We start from the raw sequence: 20,793 nt of genomic DNA, 5'->3' as shown, positions 1-20,793 counted from the left end.
CTGGACAGGTTTTTTCTTTTTGTCTTTCTCTTCCTCATCATCACTGGATTCTTCACTGCTGCTGCTCTCTGATGCTTTGGCCACAGCCTTTCCAGGATGCTGAGGCAGACTGGCCCGCTTGGCAGATACAGCTGAATAAAGCACAAGTTCCAGTAAGAATCAGCCATATGGTACAGGCAGGCTGCAAATTTTTTTCCTAGAGCCACCCAGCCCACCCCCTGTCTGCTTTACCAGCCTTCTTAACTGGAGGCCCTTGAGCTTGTTCCTTCTCCTCACTGCTGTCCTCACTACTGTCACTGGATGAGGTCTTCTTCTTAGCCTTCTTAGTCACTGGTCCATTTGCCTGTAACTTCCTCTTTGGGGTCTTAGCGGACCTGCTGAAGTATATTAGGCTAATTTCTGGGGGACTGGGACTGTCTCAAACCAAAGAACACAGCCCAGCCCACCTGAGGGGAGAAAACAGCCAAAGTGGAACAGGGAATGCTTACTTCAGCCAGAAGCTATAGATGTCCAAGAGGGAAGAGGCGTTGGCATCTTGCTGTGTCTACAGAAGAAAAAGAGCTAGGTAAGGACATTTTATCCTGGTTATTCTTTCATTAAATGTGACCGGTTACATACACACCTACTAAATTTGATATAAATGTTACATCTTCGTAAGACTTTTCCTACTTGCATAAATCAGGAGAAAAATATTCTACTTGTGTATTTCCCAATTTTTGGTACCAAAAACTTGGGCTACTCCTATAGTTTGTGGCACTATCTAAGCTTCTGACTGCCAATCTATATTTATCAAAGTCTTTTAAAAAATTCATTCTCTTTACTCTAGCAATGTATTAGCTAAGAATCTTATCCATTGAACAAGGAAACAAACACTAATACAAGAGGGCATTTGCTGCAATGTGGATTGTAATACCAAATCATTGGAAACAAGCCTCCAAGAGATGATCGGTAAGTATTGTATGTTATATATACATAATATATGCATACAGTAAAGAACTGAATTTATCCAGGTATGGTGCCTCAAGAAATTTAAAAAAAAAAAAAAAAAAAGAATTGCATTTAGTTTATTAACTACACTTACATAGACTATTAACCAATGCAAAAAATGGCAAAGCATCAAAAGATCAGGCCAGGTGCAGCACTGCACACCTATCATGCCTATAATCCCAGCACTTTGGGAGGCTGAGGCAGGAAGATTGCCTGAGTACAAGAGTTTGAGGCTAGTCTGGGCAACACACCAAGATCCCACCTCTACAAAAAATTTTAAAAATTAGCTGGATGTGGTAATGCATGCCTGTAGTCCCAGCTATGAGACCTCATCTCTTAAAAAAAAAAGAAAAATGCAGGATCAGAGTCAGTATAGATGTGAACTCACCTTTGTAAGTTATTATCATATGACCCTGAAAAAATTTCTTAATCTCTGAGATTGTTATTCTCTATACAATGGAGATAATCTTACGACACATCTCATTAAGTTACTATGAGGATAAGAGATAATATATGTAAAAGGCTTAACATCTGGCCCTCCACAAAGATTAGCTTTTGTCACCTAAATCCAAAGAATCCTAACTCTGAAATGCCCAATTCTATCAAGTCCACTGTCAAAAACATTCTGTAGTCTCCCTAACAGTCAAGGTTAGGGACAACTCAAAACAGTTCCAATAAGAAAGCAGTTATATTAGATCGCATGGCAGCCTGTCCCAGCTGAAGAAAGTTCTTTCTGAGGCTGATCTGATTCCTTCCTTTTGCAGCCCGATTCTGCTGCAAAGAACAAGCCTTTCTTCTTATTCATGCTACCATCCTATCCTACCTCTCTAACCTCTCTCAAGGTGTTTTCCCACGTAGGCATGTCTGGTTTTTTTGAGATGTAGTTTATGAACCTTTCACTTTCTGGTCATCTGGTTCTTACATGTATTTGGAGCATACTAAATTGCCATAACTATGATAATAGCTTTCACTTATAGATGCTTCCTATGCAACAGCACTGGAATTGCCACTTGTATACATTAGCTTACTGAAACTCACAAAAGTCCTATGAAGTGGATGATTACATCCCTGTAGAAACAGACTCTGAGAGGTTAAGCAAGTTGCCCAAGTCACACATCTACAAAGTGGCAGAGCCTGGTCCCCAATTTAGGTTTGTTTAGTTCCATTAGCCAAAGCTCCAAGCCCATTGCTATTTCTGCTTGGTAGGGCTATGTATGATGCTAGTCCTTCTGCATCAGTATAACTAAAAGTAGAACCCTGCCTTGACTCTCATTCGTTTTACTTACTAACGAAAATCCCAGCCTTCATTTCTAACGCAATTTCATTTATCTTTGAGCCCCAGGTAAATGGGATCAAGGGTAAGATCAAATCATGCTTTGTCTCAGCCAACGAAAAGCCCTAACCAGGTGCCACCAATGTCCTCGGTGGGACACCGCGTTAGCTCCTCGCCGCACTCTGCCAGCCATGTGACCTGGAGCCACGAGGTTCCCACGCTGCCGCCGCTGCACGACTTACCAGGAAAAGAGCAACAAGACTCAGCGCTACGTAGTCAGACCTGCTAAAAGAGGAGGGACGGAGGCTCCAGGCTTTCTCTGGTCACTGCCAAGAAGTCGGCGCAAAGGCCTCGAAGACACTGGAGTGGCGGATCCCACAGACCTCCCCATTCGGAAACCTAAGCCTGTCAGGGCCTGGAACCTTGTGGTCATGCCACCCCAGTCTCCGCCCGAAGCCCGGGACTTACAGCGCCTGTCGCTTTGGCGAACTTATTGGCCACTTCTGAGAGTTGGTTATCGCGCAGAAAACCGAGCACAAGGGGATACAGGTCGCTGGGAACCACGCGGCGCAAGCCGGCGTCCGCCATCCTCCAGGCAATACGCGTCACTACCGCTGTCGACGCAACACGACTCAGAAACTCTGGAACCCGACGGGGACAGAGGGCGGTCCTGTATGGCGTCATTGCCCCGCGCGGGCGCACAGCGGAAGGGGTGGGGCTTCATAGGGCAGTCCCGCCTCCACATCGGACCGGAGTCAACACGAAATCTATAAACTCTTTCCGGTCCCACGCGTGTCGCCATCTTGGTTAAGGGCGGAGCCCACCGGCCAATACTTTGTGGAGGCGGAGCTGTGATGTCACGGGGCCACGCCCTCGGCCGTGGCGGGAAAACTCTGGACTTCCCGCGCGTAGTCTTTCTGGGGGAGGCACCTTTTCCCGGCGCATCGGTTTCCCGCGCCCCTGCTAGGATTCGGATTCTAGAATGAGGACAGGCGGGCTCAAGCCTTCCTCTCTGGACTTAGTCACAACATTTCCCAGCCGCCCCCATTCGCACTGTCGATGGATCTCACCCTTTATCTTCACTGCCTCCAACACCCAGGGAGGCCTTTCTCAGATACCACCCCAGCCTTGACTCCTGCGGAGGATCCTTCAGGTTCTCTGCCGTGGGGGAAGGGGGTGTTGATTCCTAAAGCTCCCCCGCCCTCAGTCATGGCTTGCCTATAAGACAACCCTCCCACACCTCTTATTCAGCCTTAGGTCAGCTCCGTTAAAAGTGGTCGTGCACCAACCTGAATCACACAATGATCCCTGCAATCTGCAGTCCTAAAAATAACCCTTCTTCCTTCGAGGTCAGAGTTCACACTCTCCCCTTGTCATGAATAACTCCATCAGTGCCTAGACTCGCTAATTCCAAGTTCTGCCATATTTCAGGTCACATTAGCAGTCAGCAATCACTTCAATCCTACCCACTACTTGACTACTTCCGATTAATGCCCCTCAGGAAGGATAAGGATCCGCTTCCTTATGGAACACACCTCTCCTTTGCCTTTCTTAAAACGGGCACTGTCTCCTATATAGAACTCCTACAGCTCCCTCTTCCCCAGAGAGAAGTTCTATCCACATGTATGCATTCTTTAAAATATTCAAGCACCTGCTGTGTGCCAAGCATTGTCCTCAAGCTAAAATGGTGAACACAAACGCAACAGTGAATGTACACACAAGCCCCAGTTTAGAAAACCTTTATTTGGAACATGTGTTGTCGTTTTCTTTTTTTTCCCCCCTCACCCCCAACAAGTGTGAGCTTCCTCAAGGTCCTTGCTATCTAAAGCTCTTCCTGGACCAGTCCCCTTGCTTGAGATGCAGAATCTCAGACCCCACCCTAGAAGTCAGAATTGATGTTCTAAAAAGAGCTCCACATGATTCAAATGCCCTTTCAAGTTTGAGAAGCGCTGCCCTATATGACTGATTTCACAGACAATACACCTGAGGAGCCAAGTTTCGAATCCAGTAGGCTTTTGCACCTGACCAGAGAGGCATGTCCCTGGTTGTGTTCAGATGGGAAAAGTGAATACATTTGGCACTAGCGCCACATAGAAAGAAGTACAACAGCACTTGGGAGTTCTCTCTGGTTCATGTTTATTAGTCTGCATAGTGACTTAGATGTTCCAAACACTGGGGGGGAACCCCTCAGCTCCACCCATCTCACATAGGAATGCAAGTTAACTTGTTTCAATACCTGTTATAAAAAACAAATACCCCTTTAAAAAACTCTGATTTAACACATTTTTTATTTCACTTTTTTCCATTTCTTTATAAAACAGTCATCTCCTCACTAGCAGCTCTCTCCCGTAGAGTGGGGGAGGGGGGTGGAGGAGGTTGGGCACCTCCAAAGAAAAAGGGGGAGGGGAAGGGCCCAAGGTTACCTCCGGAGGTTCTTTTGGGCCTGTTTCAACAATGTGTCAAAATCAAGAGAATCAAATTTGCTCTTTACAGGTGCAGGGTCAAAGTCTTCCCGGTTGGAGTCTATAAAGGTAAAGAGGGACAAATGTCAAGGTCTCCGACCACACTTCCAAACCACAGGGTCCTCAAATGGCCAGCCATCTCCCATCCCAACATAATAGATGGAGCTAAAATTGCTCTGATTTTTAAGTCAAAGCCCCCATTTCTCCTCTCATCCCATCCCTTGGTTCTCAGTATGTCAAATGAAGGTTAAGTCTGCCTAGACCAACTCTCTTAAGGGTTAGGAACCCTTCTGGAGAGGGTATGAAGTATGCCAAAGCCTCCGGCCCTCACTCCACTCACCAAGATCAGAATAGCTCCTCTTGCAGAACTGCCTGCGGCCCCCAAAGCAAAGATCAAAGGGCTGCTCATCTGCCCGCCGCAGCTTGTGGCCACTCTCGATGGCTGCAAATGCCTCCTCAGCATAGCGGTAAGTGACGAAGCCATAGTTGTCACTGGTGGGGAAGGTGAGGCAGGGGCTGGGGTGGCCATTTGGGCACATGCCATGGAGAAGACACAGCAACCCAGAGTATGGAGGTGGTTCTCATTCCCCAGTGGTCAACCCTCTGCAGAAATGAAGGTGCCCCGCATTGCCCAGCACACTAGGGCAAAGAGGAAAGACAAACATCAAGGTAGATGAATGGGAAAGAACATCCTGACCTTGGGGGCCCAAGCTTACCCCTGGACACGGAAGTGGATGGTGCATTCCTCAATTTCTCCAAAAACTGAGAACCTCTGTTTCAGCTCTGATCGAGTCATGCGGCCAGGTATCTTCCCAATGAAGACCACCCTTCTCTCTTCCTATGTTGAAAAAGAAAGAAAATTGACATATCATGTCTGCAGCTACAGAGAGCTCTCTGAGCTCATGGCTCAGGGCCAAGCCCCCTCCTGCCGTGACCTGTTCCTCTACTCACTATTGCACGCTCCTTCTGCAGCACTCTCTGCCTTTGGTAATGGTCATGTGAACGATAAGAGCTGTACCTGGCAAAAGAAGGTGTCATCAGGCCCCCTAACAAAAGATAATTCGAGACTCAGAACTCTCAGACACTGCCTCCCTGAACATGTGCTCACCGCCGTCTCCTGTCACTTCTCCGGCGGGGGGATGGGGAGCGAGAACGGCTTCGGGAACTGGATGATGAGGAGGAGGAAGATGAAGAAGATGATGATGATGAAGAAGAAGAGCATCTTCGGGAACGTCCGGAGGAACTGCAGCTGGACCTAGTGAATAAAAGGGCATGCAGGAATGCTGGGAGTAGTGCAGGTATACCCCACTTATCTCACCCAGGCTCCAGCCCTGCCTCTCTGTTAGGAAGCTGAGGGCCACAGATAAAGCAGAGCAGAGGCACTCTATAAGAACAATTTTCCTCACAGATGAACTGAGGCCCTTCATGGAACTTTAGAACGCCTGGAATGTTTTGGAGTATTTTGGTAGAGGTATTTATTTACAATTGTGCAATTAAAAATTGAAAAATAGGCCAGGCATGGTGGCTCATGCCTATAATCCTAGCACTCTGGGAGGCGAAGGCAGCAGGATCACTTGAGGTCAGGAGTTCAAGGTCAGCCTCAGCATGGGCGAGACCCCATCTCTACTAAAAAAATAGAAAGAAATTAGCCAGGCAACTAAATAATAAAAATAGAAAAAATTAGCTGGGCGTGGTGGCGCACACCTGTAGTCCTAGCTAGTAGTCGGGAGGCTGAGGCAGGAGAATCCCTTGAGCCCAGGAGTTTGAGGTTGCTGTAGGCTAGGCTGACGGCCATGGCACTCTAGCCTGGGCAACAGAGCAAGACTCTGTCACCAAAAAAAAAAAAAAAAAATTGAAAAATTGAAAAATATTATTTCCAACCAATGTTTCTAAAAAACAAAAAAATAACTGAAAAATATTTAACAAATCAGACAAAGGAAGAAAAATAGAGACTGAGGGACATAGAGGGCTGGGTCCCAGGTCTCACAACCAGCTCTCTGTGGTGCTAGGGCCAGGCCTGGGTCTCTGGGTTACTACTCTTCCCCTACCATGTCTCACAGGAATACTGTGACCATGCCATAACAGGAGGTGACTGTGCTCGATCAGCAGTAGGGGCCATTTCTAAACGTGTATCATGGCCAACACCTAAGAATTCTTCATTAAGTGGGAAAATTAGAGTCTATTACTGAGAAAAAAACATGCTGCCAGGAAATAGATGAGGCCACAGTGACACCCAAAGGAACTATCCCAGATGCTTTCCTCAACAGGTGATTAAGGGAAGAACTGTTTTCCGTTACAGTTAACCCACTAGCCCACATAGCACCGAGAAAATAACCATAAATGAGGACTGATACAATGTGTGAAAAAATCAACATGTTCAAGATCAAACCCTAATGTCTCCCCAAGGCAGGTCTCAAGGAAGCAGGAGACCTCAGGGGATAGCCCAAACTCCAACAAGGGATAGAAGCTATCATCTCACAGCTTGCCTCCGTCAACAATCCAGGAAAGGGGTGAAGACAAAAGCCAAAGACAGAAGTAGAAACCTTAGTGCCTGAAAGTACCAAAGACAATGTGTAAAAGCTTTCAAAGTAAACCAGAGTACACGAACTTCCTAAATGGAGAGGACCTAAAGGGCCACCAGAGCTCACCTTCGCCACCTCTTGTGTGGGGGGGAGAGGGACCTGGACCGGGAGCGGGATGAGGAAGACGACGATGAGGATGAGGAGGAAGATGCTTCGCTGGTCCGGTTGGACCCAGAGCTGACAGAACGGCTGCTGTGGCCGCGGCGGCCTTGCCAGCCCCGGCTTGGGGGGCTGGTTGACCTGCAGGCTTTTCGGTAACAGCGCATTGACCGCTGCTTGGCTGAGGGCTCAGGGGGAGTCCTAGTGTTCATGTCATTCCGGCAGGGTGAGGCCTCAGGGGACAGCAAGGTGGATGGGGCAAGGCAAAGCGCTGAAGGATCTGCCTGCTCAGTGCTAGTCCTGTGATCAAGTGGTTCCTGGGAGGCAGCTGTGCATGGGGGCAGGGGGGCGGCTGTGCCCAGGGACAAGACGGGTTTGATGGTGATGTCCTGATGGCGTTTGATGTTCCATCGGGAGCCCACCTCTGGAATGACTAGGGCAGGCGTCTTTTTTGGGGGGGTCCTGCTCCGGACACAATAGTCATGGTCCCCAGAGCCCACATGGACTGGACTAGGGCCACGGACCCCTTCTTGGAGGCAGACTGCAGCTGGATGTTTGGCCTCTGTAACTCCTTCAGGCTTCAGGGTTCCCTCCTGGGCGGTGGACTTAGGAGATTTGGCTTTGGCCAACAGTGAGACAGCAGCCAGGGGCTTCCATAACTGGTGGGGAGGGGTAGCTGGAGGGGTGAGCCCTGTTGAGTGGGAGGGAGGATGGAGATAGCAGGATGAGATCCAATTCTACACTTCCAAATACTGTGTATACAGGCTCCAGAGACCCCCACCTCATCTCACAAAGTACACCAAGCTCATTCCCCATGTTCCCCGTCTAGGGAATCAGCAACAAAATCCTAGCCAGCGAGGGTCCTCCTGAACCCCTCATCCTCTCACTACCCAAACTTAGGTGGTGACCAGGTCCTATCGGGTCTACCTCTGCATTCTTAGATCCACTCCCTCCACCCAGCACTGCATGACTTCTTGGCTGCATCTTGCCTGGACTCACACAATCATCTTCTGATGGTCTCCCTACTTCCGGCTTCATACCCATGCATGTGTCTTCTACATTCCTGCTAGATAGAGTACCCAAAATCCAATCCAGTAAAACTTTTTGAATTGCTTCTTCAATGTACAGGATGAAGTCCAAACAGCTTGACATGGTATTCAAAGTTCCTATAATCTGACCTATCCACCATTCCATTTTCATCTCTTGCTTTAGCTCTGCCCACCACCCTGATCAGCCACTACACTCCAGCCGGACCAAGCCACTCACAATATTCCCCAAAACACATGGCTGGTTTTGTTCCTCAGATCACTCAAGCTGCTCTGTCTTCCTAGATGTCCTGTCCCCCAAATCTACCACCTAACTGGTATCAGTGATTTTCTCAAGCCTCAGCTTAGGAGATCACCTTCTACACAATCCTTCCCTAACTATCCCCCTTCACTTCTCACTGTAAACCATAGGCTTCTTTAACATACCACCTCTGACACTCAACATGCTTATTTGTTTACGCATCTGCCACTTAGGCTATGAGTACCTCAAGGATGGAGATCAGATCTTTGTATCCTCAATGCCTACACACACTTGATGAAGAGCAGACTCCGTAAATGTTGCTAATCACAGGCAGTGTTCCCCACCCTGAACCCACCTGCTACGTTGGCCAGTTCTGGGGCTTGTAACCGGTCTAGGGGCCTCTTCTCCTGGGGAGTGTCAACGCTGCTGGCGGGGGGGAAAAGGGAAAGCCTGATTCATTGCCTCCTCAGTATCTTGTACATCTGCTTTCCTCACAAAGCAATGGGACAGGGGTGTGACAGAGAAGAATGGGATGCACAAATGCCCCCATCATCCTCCTCCTGCACAAAGTGTCCTAATGACTATAGATTGGGTCTCAACTCAGCTCTGCCCAATTCCAGGAGGCAGACTGGCCATGACCTTAAATAACCCCAACCTCCTTCACATCAGGAGCACCACCTGCCCAGCTCAAACCAACCTGAAACCAAGTGGAGGGGAACATGCTTGGCAGAACAGAATGGGGTACCATGAACATGAGAAATGAAAAAAAACCTCTCAGTGCTGAAGACTGGGGAGCAAGGAGGTCCAACATGCCTGTGTCCTCCAAGGAATCAGGGAAGTCCTAGCCATTAACATCTTCCCCCACTGTAAGTTACACCATCACCAGCATGGAGCAAGCTTAAGGTCTATTAAAAGAAGGAAAGAAATCCCCAAAGGCATGACTTGCCAGAGATGATAAAAGGCAGCACCTCCAGGGTATTTCGAATCCCTGACTGGAATCAGCTGGAGGGCAGTACACACCCTCCCACCTTATTCCCCAAGACAGTTCCCAGTAGTGATGGGTAGAGCAGGGGATGGGGAAACAGGGAAAGACTCTAGAGCTGACTAAACATCCCTGCAACAGAAGCATCCAGTCGATGATCCTGGAGCACCAGCCGGCTGCTGACCAACAGCTGTAGGGTAACTCGCTCACATGTCTCCATACTTACCCTGAGTTTCCTACAGCCAAACTGTCAGCAGGAGCCGGAGGAGGACACTCCTTTTTGGCTGCAAAGAAACCATACTAGTTAAAAGCCCAACCAGATGTTCCAGACTAGGAGGCACAGAGGGCTTGCTTTGGAGACCCAAAGGAGGAAAATCCACTTTGCCAACATATTCCCTGTTGGGTTCTCCCCAAAGAGATCCAGTCTCCTCCAGTGGGTGCCCAGGTACTATTTTTAATCATGTCTCTTTTCTGCTCAGAAACACCCACACTCCCCACTGAATTTGAGATAGAGTCCAAATTTATAAGCCTAGCATTCAAGGTTCTACATGACCTGCCTAACTAACTTCTTTGCCTACTAGTCTCCTGTACTTACCATATTTTATGTTTTGTCTCACACTATAGGTACCTATTACCAACTCAGAAGTCATTTCTGCAGATTTTTCTCCCCAATTAGACCATAAGATCCTTGAGAACAGGACACCACATCCTCTATAGCCCTAGATCCACACCTTGTACTAAGAAAGCCCTGCTATTCATTCCCTTTCAAATGCACCATACACCATCCTTCCTATACATCCCCTTTGCCTTTATTCACAACATACACATTCCATGAAATCCTACCTGTCTTTCAAGGCCCAGCTTGAGAGCTATTTCCCTCAAGAAAAATGTCCCAAGGAATCCGAACCTATTTGGATCTCTTAGTCTCCTCTTTTATAGTACTTGCCATGTTGTACCACCACTGCCCCCGGCTTAGATTACTGTCACAGGTGAATCTGGTCTCCCCATTCCAATTACAGGGCTGCTCTAGTGGCTAAGACTATCCTTCCCCTTCACCCCAGTTTAAGCAACTACAGGGCTGGGCCCAAAGGAAGTATAAACAAAAAAAGAGTTGGAGCAAAACTACCCGGGTTCCCTCACCTTCTGATTTCTCAAACTGCTCCAGGAGACTGGACAGGTCCGATGCCTCAATTCCTGTAGAGACACACAACACAGGATTGAAAACCAGCCCCTATCAACTGTGTACACAGGTCCCAGGAAGCCCATAGATCACTTCACTTCTCCCTTTCCGCTCCCCCTGCCCACTGTACTAAGTGAGCCAAGGCAGCGGCACAGAGCACAAAGGATTCAAACCCAGAGCTCTGCCTCTTAAGAACCCTCCAAAGAAATCCAAAAAAGGCCCAAGTCAACGCTTGTACCCTTCTTGATGCCAGCTGAACTATGTGGTACTCACCAATCTCACTGATGAAAGCCTGTACCACGTCTTCAGGACCCTGGGTACGTGGGGTAGGCAGGAAAGACAGCTTCCTTAGACGGGCTGGGTGGACAGCAGGCAGCTTGGGGACAGTGCTCTGCCTTGGTATGGGAACAGCCTTGGTACCAGGAGAGGGGGGCTTCTCCCTGGGCTTGGTCTCCTGAGTCTCATGCTTTGGCCTCTCTGATTCAGGTTCCTCGACAGCCACACCTTCAGCAGACACACACGGCAGAGCCTTCATCCGGGGGCTTTGCACCAGGGAGGACACCTTATGTTTTAGATAGGGAGATGGAGGTACTGGCTTGACCTCCACCTTGGTAGGCTCTACCTGTGGAGCTCCATGGCCAGCTGGCTCAAGACTGAGGGGAGGAGCCACTGGCACAGAAAGTACATTTTCAGGAGGGCCAGCTGGACCACCACTGGGCTCCTTCTTAAGTGGAGGAACAGCTCTCCCAACAGAGGCTGGAGGCAAAGGAGGTGGAGGAACAGTAGACCAGAATGGAGGGTGTTGCGGCCCTGGGCCCCATCCCAAGGGCCCATAGGTACAGCTGGAACTGTAAAGTGAGACTGGGGCAGGAGGGGGTACCCAAGGCACATTGCAAGTGGGGGGCACAGCATAGGTGCCAGGAGTACCAGACACTAGGGGCACTGTTGTTGGGGGAGGCAGACAAGGATAGGCAGAAGGGGACACAGGGGGATAACAAGGCCAGGGTGGCACAGGGGCATAGTGAGTATAGGGATCAGGGAGCACTGGCCCCATAGACATTGGGAGACTACAAGGCTGCAAGGGAGGTGGGGGCAGACTAGGGGGCATGCCCAGCCCACGTGGGGGGAAAGGCAGAGCGGTAGGCATTGTGGAAGGCATGGGTGCAACAGGGGACACGGACTGTACAGGAGGGGAAGGTCTCGCCAGCAGTAGCATCTCTTGGGATGGCACCTGCTCAGTGGGACTTGAGGCCACAGGTTTGCTTGCCAGTGGCTCAGGACTAGGAGAGGAAGGGCTGGGACCCACAGGTACAAAAGAAGCCTCAGGGGGAGCTTCAGGGCTTCTCTGTAGAGCTGTCTTCTTGGCTGGGGCTGGTGGGATGACCAGACAAGGGATGTCTGCCAGCCCTGTGGGGGTCTCTGGAAGGCTGGGCCACTTCCCAGCTGGGGGCTGGGAACTCCTCTCTTCTGCCTCTGCTTGGCGTTGTTGCCTTCGTCGCCGGTACTCAGACAGGCTAAGAGGCCGAGGTCTGGCTTCCTGGGTTGTGGCATTAGTACCACTTTCTGTATTCAGAGGACCCGCAACCTCCTTGACTTCAGGGATGATGGCCTTTGGGGAGTCCAAGGACTCTGAATCCAGGGGCTGGGGGGCTGGACTCTCCTGGGCTGATGACACGGCACCACGTCTGGGATCAGTTGGTCTGGACTTAATTAGCATAGGGTCAACGGGAGCCAGGTCATTGGGAATAGGGTCACCTGGTACTAGATTGACTGGAGCTGGGCCAGATGGGACAGCATCAACAGGTGGCAAGTTATCTGAGATGGGAACAACCACTGCAGGGTCAATTGTTGCTGAGTCAGCCAGGACTGGCTCAATCAGCACTGGGTCAGCTGGGAGCTCTGAGCTGGCTGCAGCAAGGTCAACCAACACAGGGTCAACAGATACAGGGTCAGATAGAACAGCGTCAACTGCAGTGGGATCAGCTTCAATAGAGTCAACTGGCATGGGGTCACCCTGGGCAGAGTCAACCAATGAGAGATGGGCTGGGACATGATTGGCTTGGACAGTGTCAACCAGCTTGGGGTAGAGGTCTAGAGGACCTTCTTTAGCAGGACTACCTTGTTCAGCACTTCTTTCCAAGTTCTCAGAGCTAGGCTTCTCCAAGGCAGCTGCCCAAGCCCGAGCCCAAGCCCGGGGCTTCCCCCTACCCTGTAGAGGGCCAACCTCTCTTTGAAGTTCCTCCTGAGGTTGTTTCTGCAAACTGCCTGCCTGAGAGGTTGCTTCTGTAGCCACAGTAGACTGCCCACGAGAAGATGACCTCAGCCTCCTGGTGTAGCTTTCCACACAGGCTGCTGGCTGCTCCTTATTCTTCTTCCTCCTGCCCTTTCGAGCTCTCTGGGAACCCGGCACTGCATTGGCAGGTGGGTTCTGAGACCCCTCGGGCACCATTGGCTCCATTATCTCCCTGGGCTCCAACAAACAGGCTGAGTCCAGCTTTTCCTCTGAGTCCAGTAACAATCTCTCTTTCTCAGGGCAGAGGGCTACCTTGGGCACAGCAGGCTCTGTCTCTGACTCCAGCGTGGGCATGAGAAGCTGCAAGGTAGGATTAGTCTCTAGTGGGTCATCCAGAAGCACAGACTGGGGTCCAGTAGGCATCTGCCGAACCACAACTGGGATCTCTAGGTCATCACCAGCTGTGGCTGCCTGCCCCACTATCTCTAGCACCACACAACCCTCAGGCAGTGTCAAATCGTCTGGCTGTTCCTGAAGCTTATCCTCAAGTGATGTCAGGTGAGTAAGGTTAGGCAAGCAGTATGGGTGCATGGCCCGCACCAGCTCACTCAGGGAGGAGATGCTCTCATCCCCAGCTGCTGGCACCACCATCTCTGCTGCTATTGCTTTATCTTCTTCCTCGGGGCAGGCCAGGTGCATGGGGAAGTCTGGGATACCACTCACAGAGCTGTCGAGCTCCCCAGCAAGAAGCTGGCCACTGAAGCTGGCTACCTCCTCCTCTTCTTCTCCATCACTGCGTTGCTGGGGAGGAGGGGATTGGCCCCAACGTGGTCTTGATCTTGAGGGTCTCCAGTTAGGAAGCTTGGGGGAAGAGGTCTCCAAGAAGGAGGGTGGGGAGAAGTCCCAAGGGGGATCTGTGAGAGACATCTCCACCTGTAAGAGAGAAAAGAAGCCTCAGGAAGAGTCTCTATGTATTTTCTAGACCTGCAATGTATTTTCTAGACGTGTTCCCACATACTCCTCCTACCTGGGAATTCCTGAGGGCCCCCTACATCAGGCTTACCCCACTCACTCTACTGCTGCCGGTGCTGGGCCCCAGTGGGTCAACAGGGGTGATGAGGTCACGTTCTGGAGGTGTCCGAGAAAGAGTGAGTAGCTTGTGCAGCTAAGAGGGAGAGAAAGACCTGAGATTAGTTTGTGCTTCAGACGTATGTGAGTAGGCCCACAGATATGGTTCTAACCTTTGCACCAACCACACGTCCCCTCTCCCTGGTTCCACACTCACAGAGGAGCTCTCCCGAGGTGACACAAGCAGCTCCGAGTCAGGAATGCTGTCAAATGGAGACAGGTTCTCAGAGTCTGCATTGTCCAAGATCTCCGTCAGAGCCGTGAGCAGTGACACTTCATTCTGATCCTCCAGAGATAACCTGCTCTGCTCCAGAAAGACAACGAGAAAGTCCTACCAACATCCCTAATGACCTAGTAGACCACTGAGAAGGACTAGATGCCAAGATAATCAGTCTCCCAGGCTCAGCCCAGCTCAATTTGGCAGTGAGAAGAATCTGAGCACCAGGAGGCATGGGTTCCAATCTCATTTACCATCCACCACCTTTCTAGTGTCAACAGAGACCTGTTAGACTTCAATCTTAAAAGTGTGGGTTTCACACACTCCCTACCCTCAGGTAAAACATTGAATGCTCAGCAGACAACCCTTGGCTATCCTAGAACTAGGCTCAAAAACAGATCAGAACTCTCTGGACATGTAGGTCAGGAGCCCAGATGGGAGAACGGCCTTGGATTATGGTCCAAGCAAGCCAGGAATCCCTACATGGGACATAATCTAGTAGCCTGCAGCCTAACTTCCACCTACAGATAAAAAATATACTTCAGGGCTGGGCGCGGTGGCTCACGCCTATAATCCTAGCTCTCTGGGAGGCTGAGGCGGGCAGATTGTTTGAGCTCAGGAGTTCAAAACCAGCCTGAGCAAGAGCGAGACCCCGTCTCTACTAAAATTAGAAAGAAATTAATCGGCCAACTAAAAATATATAGAAAAAATTAGCCGGGCATGGTGGCGCATGCCTGTAGTCCCAGCTACTCGGGAGGCTGGGGCAGTAGGATCACTTTAGCCCAGGAGTTCGAGGTTGCTGTGAGCTAGGCTGACGCCACGGTGCTCACTCTAGCCAGAGCAACAGAGTAAGACTCTGTCCCAAAAAAAAAAAAAAAAAACTTCAGGCTGGGCATGGTGGCTCATGCCTATAATGCTAGCACTCTGGGAGGCTGAGGTGGGAGGATCCCTTGAGCTCAGGAGTCTGAGGTTGCTGTGAGCTAGGCTGATGCCACAGCACTCTAGCCCGGGCAACAGAGCAAAACTCTTTTTCCAAAAAAAAAAATAATAGTATTAATATATATATATATATATATAAAATATGTGTGTGTGTGTGTATATACTTCCAGGGCTCAGATTGGGCAACCAGGAGCCAAGGTCCTGGGAGAGCAGAGCCATACCTAAAACAACTTCCAGGATTTGAGCTAGAGCCTCCAATGCAAAGCTCCTACCTGAAGACCTCCAAGTCCAGCTCCAACTCACCTCTCCGAGGCTCCCAAAATCCTCAATGAGGGAGATGAGGGAGGCATCCACGTAGCTCTGCATGGTTCCCAGCAGTGTCTCATCCTGCAGCAACAGCTCCCCCATTTCCAGGTCCTTGTCCCTCAGAGATGGGCCTAGCCGAGACAGACTGACAAAGCCGGAATCACTCCCCTCCTCATGCAGCAGCACCTGGGGCAAAAGAGTGGAAGGTGAGAAGGGTACCAGCCCTCTGGGCACAGCTGATTGATATGCTCCATAAATCAGGTACCCAGCCCCTCTACCAATGGGCCCAAACTCAGCAGTACCCCACCATTGCCAAACCTCTGGGCTGGCTGGGCAGAGAGAAGTAAAATCCATGAGCAAAAGCCCCAACCAGAATGGCAGTTTTCAGGGACTGTATAGGCAGAAAAATGTTTGGACTCCATCCAGAAACAGTTAGAGCCACTGCAGAGTAAAAACATCAAAAAGATCAAGATTGTTGAGAAGTCATCTGCCGGTAGGGGTGAGGGCGACAGTCTGAGGGCACACCAAAGGAAAAGAGTTCAGCAAGGAGACTGTTCGAGCTACAACAACCTACCTACCTCAAATCCCACTTAGGCCTCTGTTCTCTGCCTAGCAAAAACCCTACCTTCTTCAAGAAGATACCTCAAGCTTCCCCAGCCCATGGTGATCTCTCTTCACAACACTAAATTCACATTTTTCTGCAGTATTCACTTTTCTGGCAATCACATCCTATCCCTATGACATTCCTTGCATCTCTACTAAAATTGGATTCCAAGTTCCCTTGGGGCAAATAAACCTTGGTATTCTATACACATATATTCTTCTCAGCTCCTAGAACAGTTTAAACGTGTTATACTTCCCAGTTACCCATCATGCCCAGCACGGTGTCTTATACACAGCTAATATTCACATTCACTTCATGCTTTTATTTTGAAGGTTCAACAGTGTGCCACCCAATCTCTTGATGGTAGTTCAATTCCAAGGGAAGGGTCTCTTCCCCACCCCTACTAGGTAAGAGCAAAAGAAGAGAAAGCTTAATTCTGTAGCTAGAGATGCCCCACCCCACACTCCTCTGAGAGCTAGTGACATCTTTTAGCCTACTGTCAGGCAGGGAGCAGCCAGCCCAGACTTGTCAAGAGTGTGGGCATGGGCAGGGCCAGAATTGACGAGAATGGCACCAGTGAGGTCAGAGGCCAGAGCCATGGGTATCTCCACTACAGCAGTGCCCCTTGTCCTCAGGGGATACATTCCAAGACCCCTAGTGGATGCCTGACATCACAGATAGTACCAAACCCTATATATACACTATGGTTTTTTTATATATATATACACATATCCGTGATAAAGTTTAATCTATATTAGGCACAGTAAGAATTTAACAATAACTAAAAATAGAATAATTATAATAATATATTGTAATAAAAGTTATGAATGAGAGAATGTGGTCTCTCTCTATCTCTTAAAGTTATCTTATTGCACTACACTCACCTATTTTCAGACCACGGTTGACCGCGGTTAATTGAAACCACAAATAAGAGGGACTACCTTTGCATAAGAAACTTGATGCAAAGGCCTGAGAACAGGATCAAATACAGACAAACCAGATACCCTCCTCCCCTTCTGCAGCAGAGGGAAATTCAGCACCTCTTCCAAAAGAAAAAAAGCAATAGGTGTGACTTCACCCCCACACACACACACACAAACACACCCTTCTAACAAAGCTGAGGTGTTCCAATACCCGATGAGAGGAAAGGCTGGTTAGGGACACTTAAGGAGGCCAGGTCCAGAGATGAACTGAAAGGCGACAAGTTTTAGGCACTAACCCCTCCCACGCCTTAACAATCCTGTAATTATAACCAATAACTGAATAGCAGCTGGCTCAGCAAACACTCCTGGGTGAGGAAGGAGGCTGCATCTCTACCTGTCCTGCCTCCTGCCTACTAGAGCCCCATCCACTAAGCTGAAATCTCGAGATGATGCCCAGCTCTACAAACTATTCATCTGCACCTCCATCAGGCACCTAGTCAGAGGACCCCCCCTACACCCCATTACCTGAGCCACCCACCCGTCAACCTCCAAATAGCACAGATCCCAGAGTACCAAGATCATTCAAGGGCTAAGCCCAGGCTAAAAGTGTGAGGCAGCCACCAGCAGCTCTAACTTCAACAAACTCCCAACTGGCTCTCCCACAACAATTTTGTCCCTCCAGGATTCAAAACCAGCCAGAAACTTTTCAAATGCATGTCAAAATCCCTTCAGTGGCATCTTACTGCTTTTAGCATTAGGTTTAAACTCCTTAATATGGCTTATGGCAGTCCTGATCTTCCCCACTAGACTATTCTACTCCAGCTGGTCTTCTCCCACTACACTGCTATACAGGGTCTCTCAGTTTCTCCAATAAGCCATGTTCTCTCCCTCCTTCAGGTTTTCACATGCTATTCCCTCTGATCAAAGTTTTTCGATGGATGGTCTTCAAGTCTCAGCTTAAAATGTCCCTTCCCAGACTCTGCAGAGTATATTACTAATGCCAATTACATAATCCCAAATATCCTTTTGTCTCATTCATTTATTATCTGTCTATCCTGATTAAAACATAATAAGATCCTGGAAGACAGGAGCCATGTTTGTGTGGTTTACCAGTGTATCCCCTGTGCCTAAACATAATGGTATCTCAATAAATAACTGGGTGACTGACGAGTTCACACACAGCCATCTTTGGTTTGGTGGGGACAATCTCTCCATGAGACCCTCTCCAACCCCAAATGACCACCTAACTTGTATTACAGCTGGATCTTGGATCTCTCCTGCCTCTCCCCCAGAGGGTGGGCAGCACCAGCCCCAAAAGATATGACCTCTGAGAATATGAGGGAGAAAAGGTCTGCTGCTCCCAAATTCATGCCCCAGAAGCCATTTTCCCTTGGGCAAGAGCATGGATTGGTCTGCTGGACCTGATGTTACCAGGCAGCCCAACTCCCACCTAGAAACACACACAAAAAAAATGCTGTTAAGAACTCAGATTATAGGCCGGGCGCGGTGGCTCACGCCTGTAATCCTAGCACTCTGGGAGGCTGAGGCCGGTGGATTGTTTGAGCTCAGTTCGAAACCAACCTGAGCAAGAGCGAGACCCCGTCTCTACTAAAATTAGAAAGAAATTAATTGGACAACTAAAAAATATATACATATAGAAAAAATTAGCCGGGCATGGTGGCGCATGCCTGTAGTCCCAGCTACTCGGGAGGCTGAGGCAGGAGGATCGCTTGAGCCCAGGAGTTTGAGGTTGCTGTAAGCTAGGCTGACGCCACGGCACTCACTCTAGCCCGGGCAACAGAGTAAGACTCTGTCTCAAAAAAAAAAAAAAAAAAAACAAACAAAGAACTCAGCTTAATTTCTTAAGAGAAATTACAGTTCAAACTAATTCCTGTTCACTTCCACCCTGGTTGGAACTTTTAAGAAGCTCTCCACTGAAGAGTAGGAAAATAACACTTTTTAAGTATGGAGAACTGAAGGATAAGAAAAAAGAATCCGACAGAAAGAATTCCTCTTCATCCAATACATGTTCTACTAGTGTTGAACAGTTTTCAAAACTGCCTCCAACTTTTCCCATCCCCAGCAAAAATTCCAGACAGCTTTAAATATGGACCACTCCAGTTCCTCTGTGTCAGTTCCCAGGAGCAGGCCTCAGCTGCCTCCTCAAAAGAAATGCTGGAGGAAAAAAGGGGAGGGGGCAGACTTCCTTTCCCTTACTTAAGCCTGTCCCAAGTATATGTTGACACTCCCCATGCCCCTTGAATCACTAATGAGACAGGACTGCAGGCAACCAAAATGCCAGTGCCGGTGACTCACAACCCACCCCAAGCCGGTCAGACAGAAGCAGCCACAAGCTCACTCCTCTACAGCCCTTCAGCCTCAGCCCTCTAACCTCCCCATCACACTCCGCCATCTGGAAGGAAGAGACTCCCCGAACATCTGCAAAGTCCTTCAGTAAACAGGCGATGCGGACTCAAGCAGTGGAAAGAAAACCTCCAAGACTCTGCAAAGTTGACTCTAGAAGCCCCTACCTTCCTCCCCAGCCGGTGAAGCCCGGGCTGGAGATGGCGGGACCAGCTGAGACACACCCAGTTCCCAGCAGTGCGGCTCCGGGGCCGATACTAGATGCCCGACAGCCTGGGATGGGAGCCACGTGGACATCCCTTCCCCGCCCCCACGTGGACCCGCGGCCCGCGCCCCCCTCCACCGGGAGCCCAACCCACGTGGATGCCGGGGCCGCCTAGAGGGGGAGGGGAGGCAGACAAGTTCTCCCGGGAAAATTGCTCCCCCCAGCCCACGTGTCTCCGAAAAGGGAACTGCTGCGCTGAGCTAGGGTAACAGCACTAGGCATCTTTAGAGCGAGGTCTTAGCCTTCAACTCCAAGTCTGAATCCCTGACCCCTCCACCACGGGCCATGTTTCCGACACCCGGCTCTGCCCCTGCGGCGTTCCCCAGAAATGGCCGTAAAGACCCTGCCTCTGCCCGCCTAGCCCCAACAAATGGCTTCGGTCCACTTGGCCTGACTCGGCTCCTGCGGCCACCCGGCATCGACTCTCAAGCGCTTCCTCCCTCTCCTGTGGCGTCCACGTGTCACCGCCCGGCACACATCGCTTTGCTGCCAGCCGGGCCGCCCGCCAGCCTCTCACCTGCTCCCCGCCGCTCACAGCGCCCAAGGTCCCATACGACGCTTGGCTCCGACTCCCCCAACCGCTGCCGCGGGCTCCGCCGCCGGGATCTGGACCAGGGCCCCCACTCAGGGGCGGCGCGATTCCGTCTCTCCGTTCCCGGCGCGCCGCCATCTTGGCCCCTGAACACCCAGCGCTGCTCTGATCGCCGGCGCCGCCTCGCCCAGCCGATTGTAGGAAGGGAACTACAACTCCCGAATAACACTGCAAGACTACGGCTCCCAGAAAGCCATGCAGCGAGACCACTTGCACCCGGGAAAAGGGACCTGGCCTGGCCTCGCGCGAGGGTTCTTGGGAGTAGTAGTCGCTTTCCGCAGAGCCCGTCTGGCACAAGCTCTAGCGCTTTAGATTTGTGTTACACGGGTAGAGCAATTTGGGGAGCGCGTAAGCAGTAAGGGGGAGAGTT

General features: G+C 50.1%; 2 protein-coding genes across 3 annotated transcripts in view; both read right to left on the bottom strand.

The window, feature by feature from the left end:
- NOLC1 (nucleolar and coiled-body phosphoprotein 1) overlaps positions 1 to 2,867 on the bottom strand; it is a 42,878-nt gene extending 40,011 nt beyond the window's left edge. Inside the window, 4 exon segments of the mRNA XM_012661633.1 lie at positions 35 to 131; positions 232 to 374; positions 489 to 544; positions 2,729 to 2,867. Coding sequence (XP_012517087.1) covers positions 35 to 131; positions 232 to 374; positions 489 to 544; positions 2,729 to 2,848 — 416 coding nt within the window. The 5' untranslated portion in view covers positions 2,849 to 2,867.
- Positions 2,868 to 4,380: 1,513 nt separating this feature from the next.
- On the bottom strand, positions 4,381 to 20,570 carry PPRC1 (peroxisome proliferator-activated receptor gamma, coactivator-related 1). 2 transcript variants are annotated; one of them, XM_012661753.1, is made up of 14 exons: positions 20,349 to 20,570; positions 15,673 to 15,861; positions 14,371 to 14,517; positions 14,149 to 14,250; positions 11,126 to 14,018; positions 10,813 to 10,866; positions 9,899 to 9,956; positions 9,046 to 9,116; positions 7,371 to 8,094; positions 5,831 to 5,977; positions 5,674 to 5,740; positions 5,439 to 5,560; positions 5,063 to 5,214; positions 4,381 to 4,783 (listed from the first exon to the last, which is right to left on the bottom strand). In XM_012661753.1, exons 1-14 carry the CDS (start codon positions 20,499 to 20,501, stop codon positions 4,680 to 4,682), a joined length of 4,983 nt encoding a protein of 1,660 aa, XP_012517207.1. In that variant the 5' UTR covers positions 20,502 to 20,570; the 3' UTR covers positions 4,381 to 4,679. The 2 variants fall into 2 exon arrangements, with proteins under 2 accessions (XP_012517207.1, XP_012517208.1); XM_012661754.1 differs by having other exon boundaries at positions 4,530 to 4,783; positions 9,046 to 9,113.
- Positions 20,571 to 20,793: the final 223 nt, after the last annotated feature.

This window comes from Propithecus coquereli, unplaced genomic scaffold (genome assembly GCF_000956105.1).
Source record: "Propithecus coquereli isolate 6110/MARCELLA unplaced genomic scaffold, Pcoq_1.0 Scaffold73, whole genome shotgun sequence".
In the NCBI taxonomy this organism is placed as follows: domain Eukaryota; kingdom Metazoa; phylum Chordata; class Mammalia; order Primates; family Indriidae; genus Propithecus; species Propithecus coquereli.
Note: the sequence above shows the minus strand (reverse complement) of the source record. Positions and strands in the feature narration are given on the sequence as shown.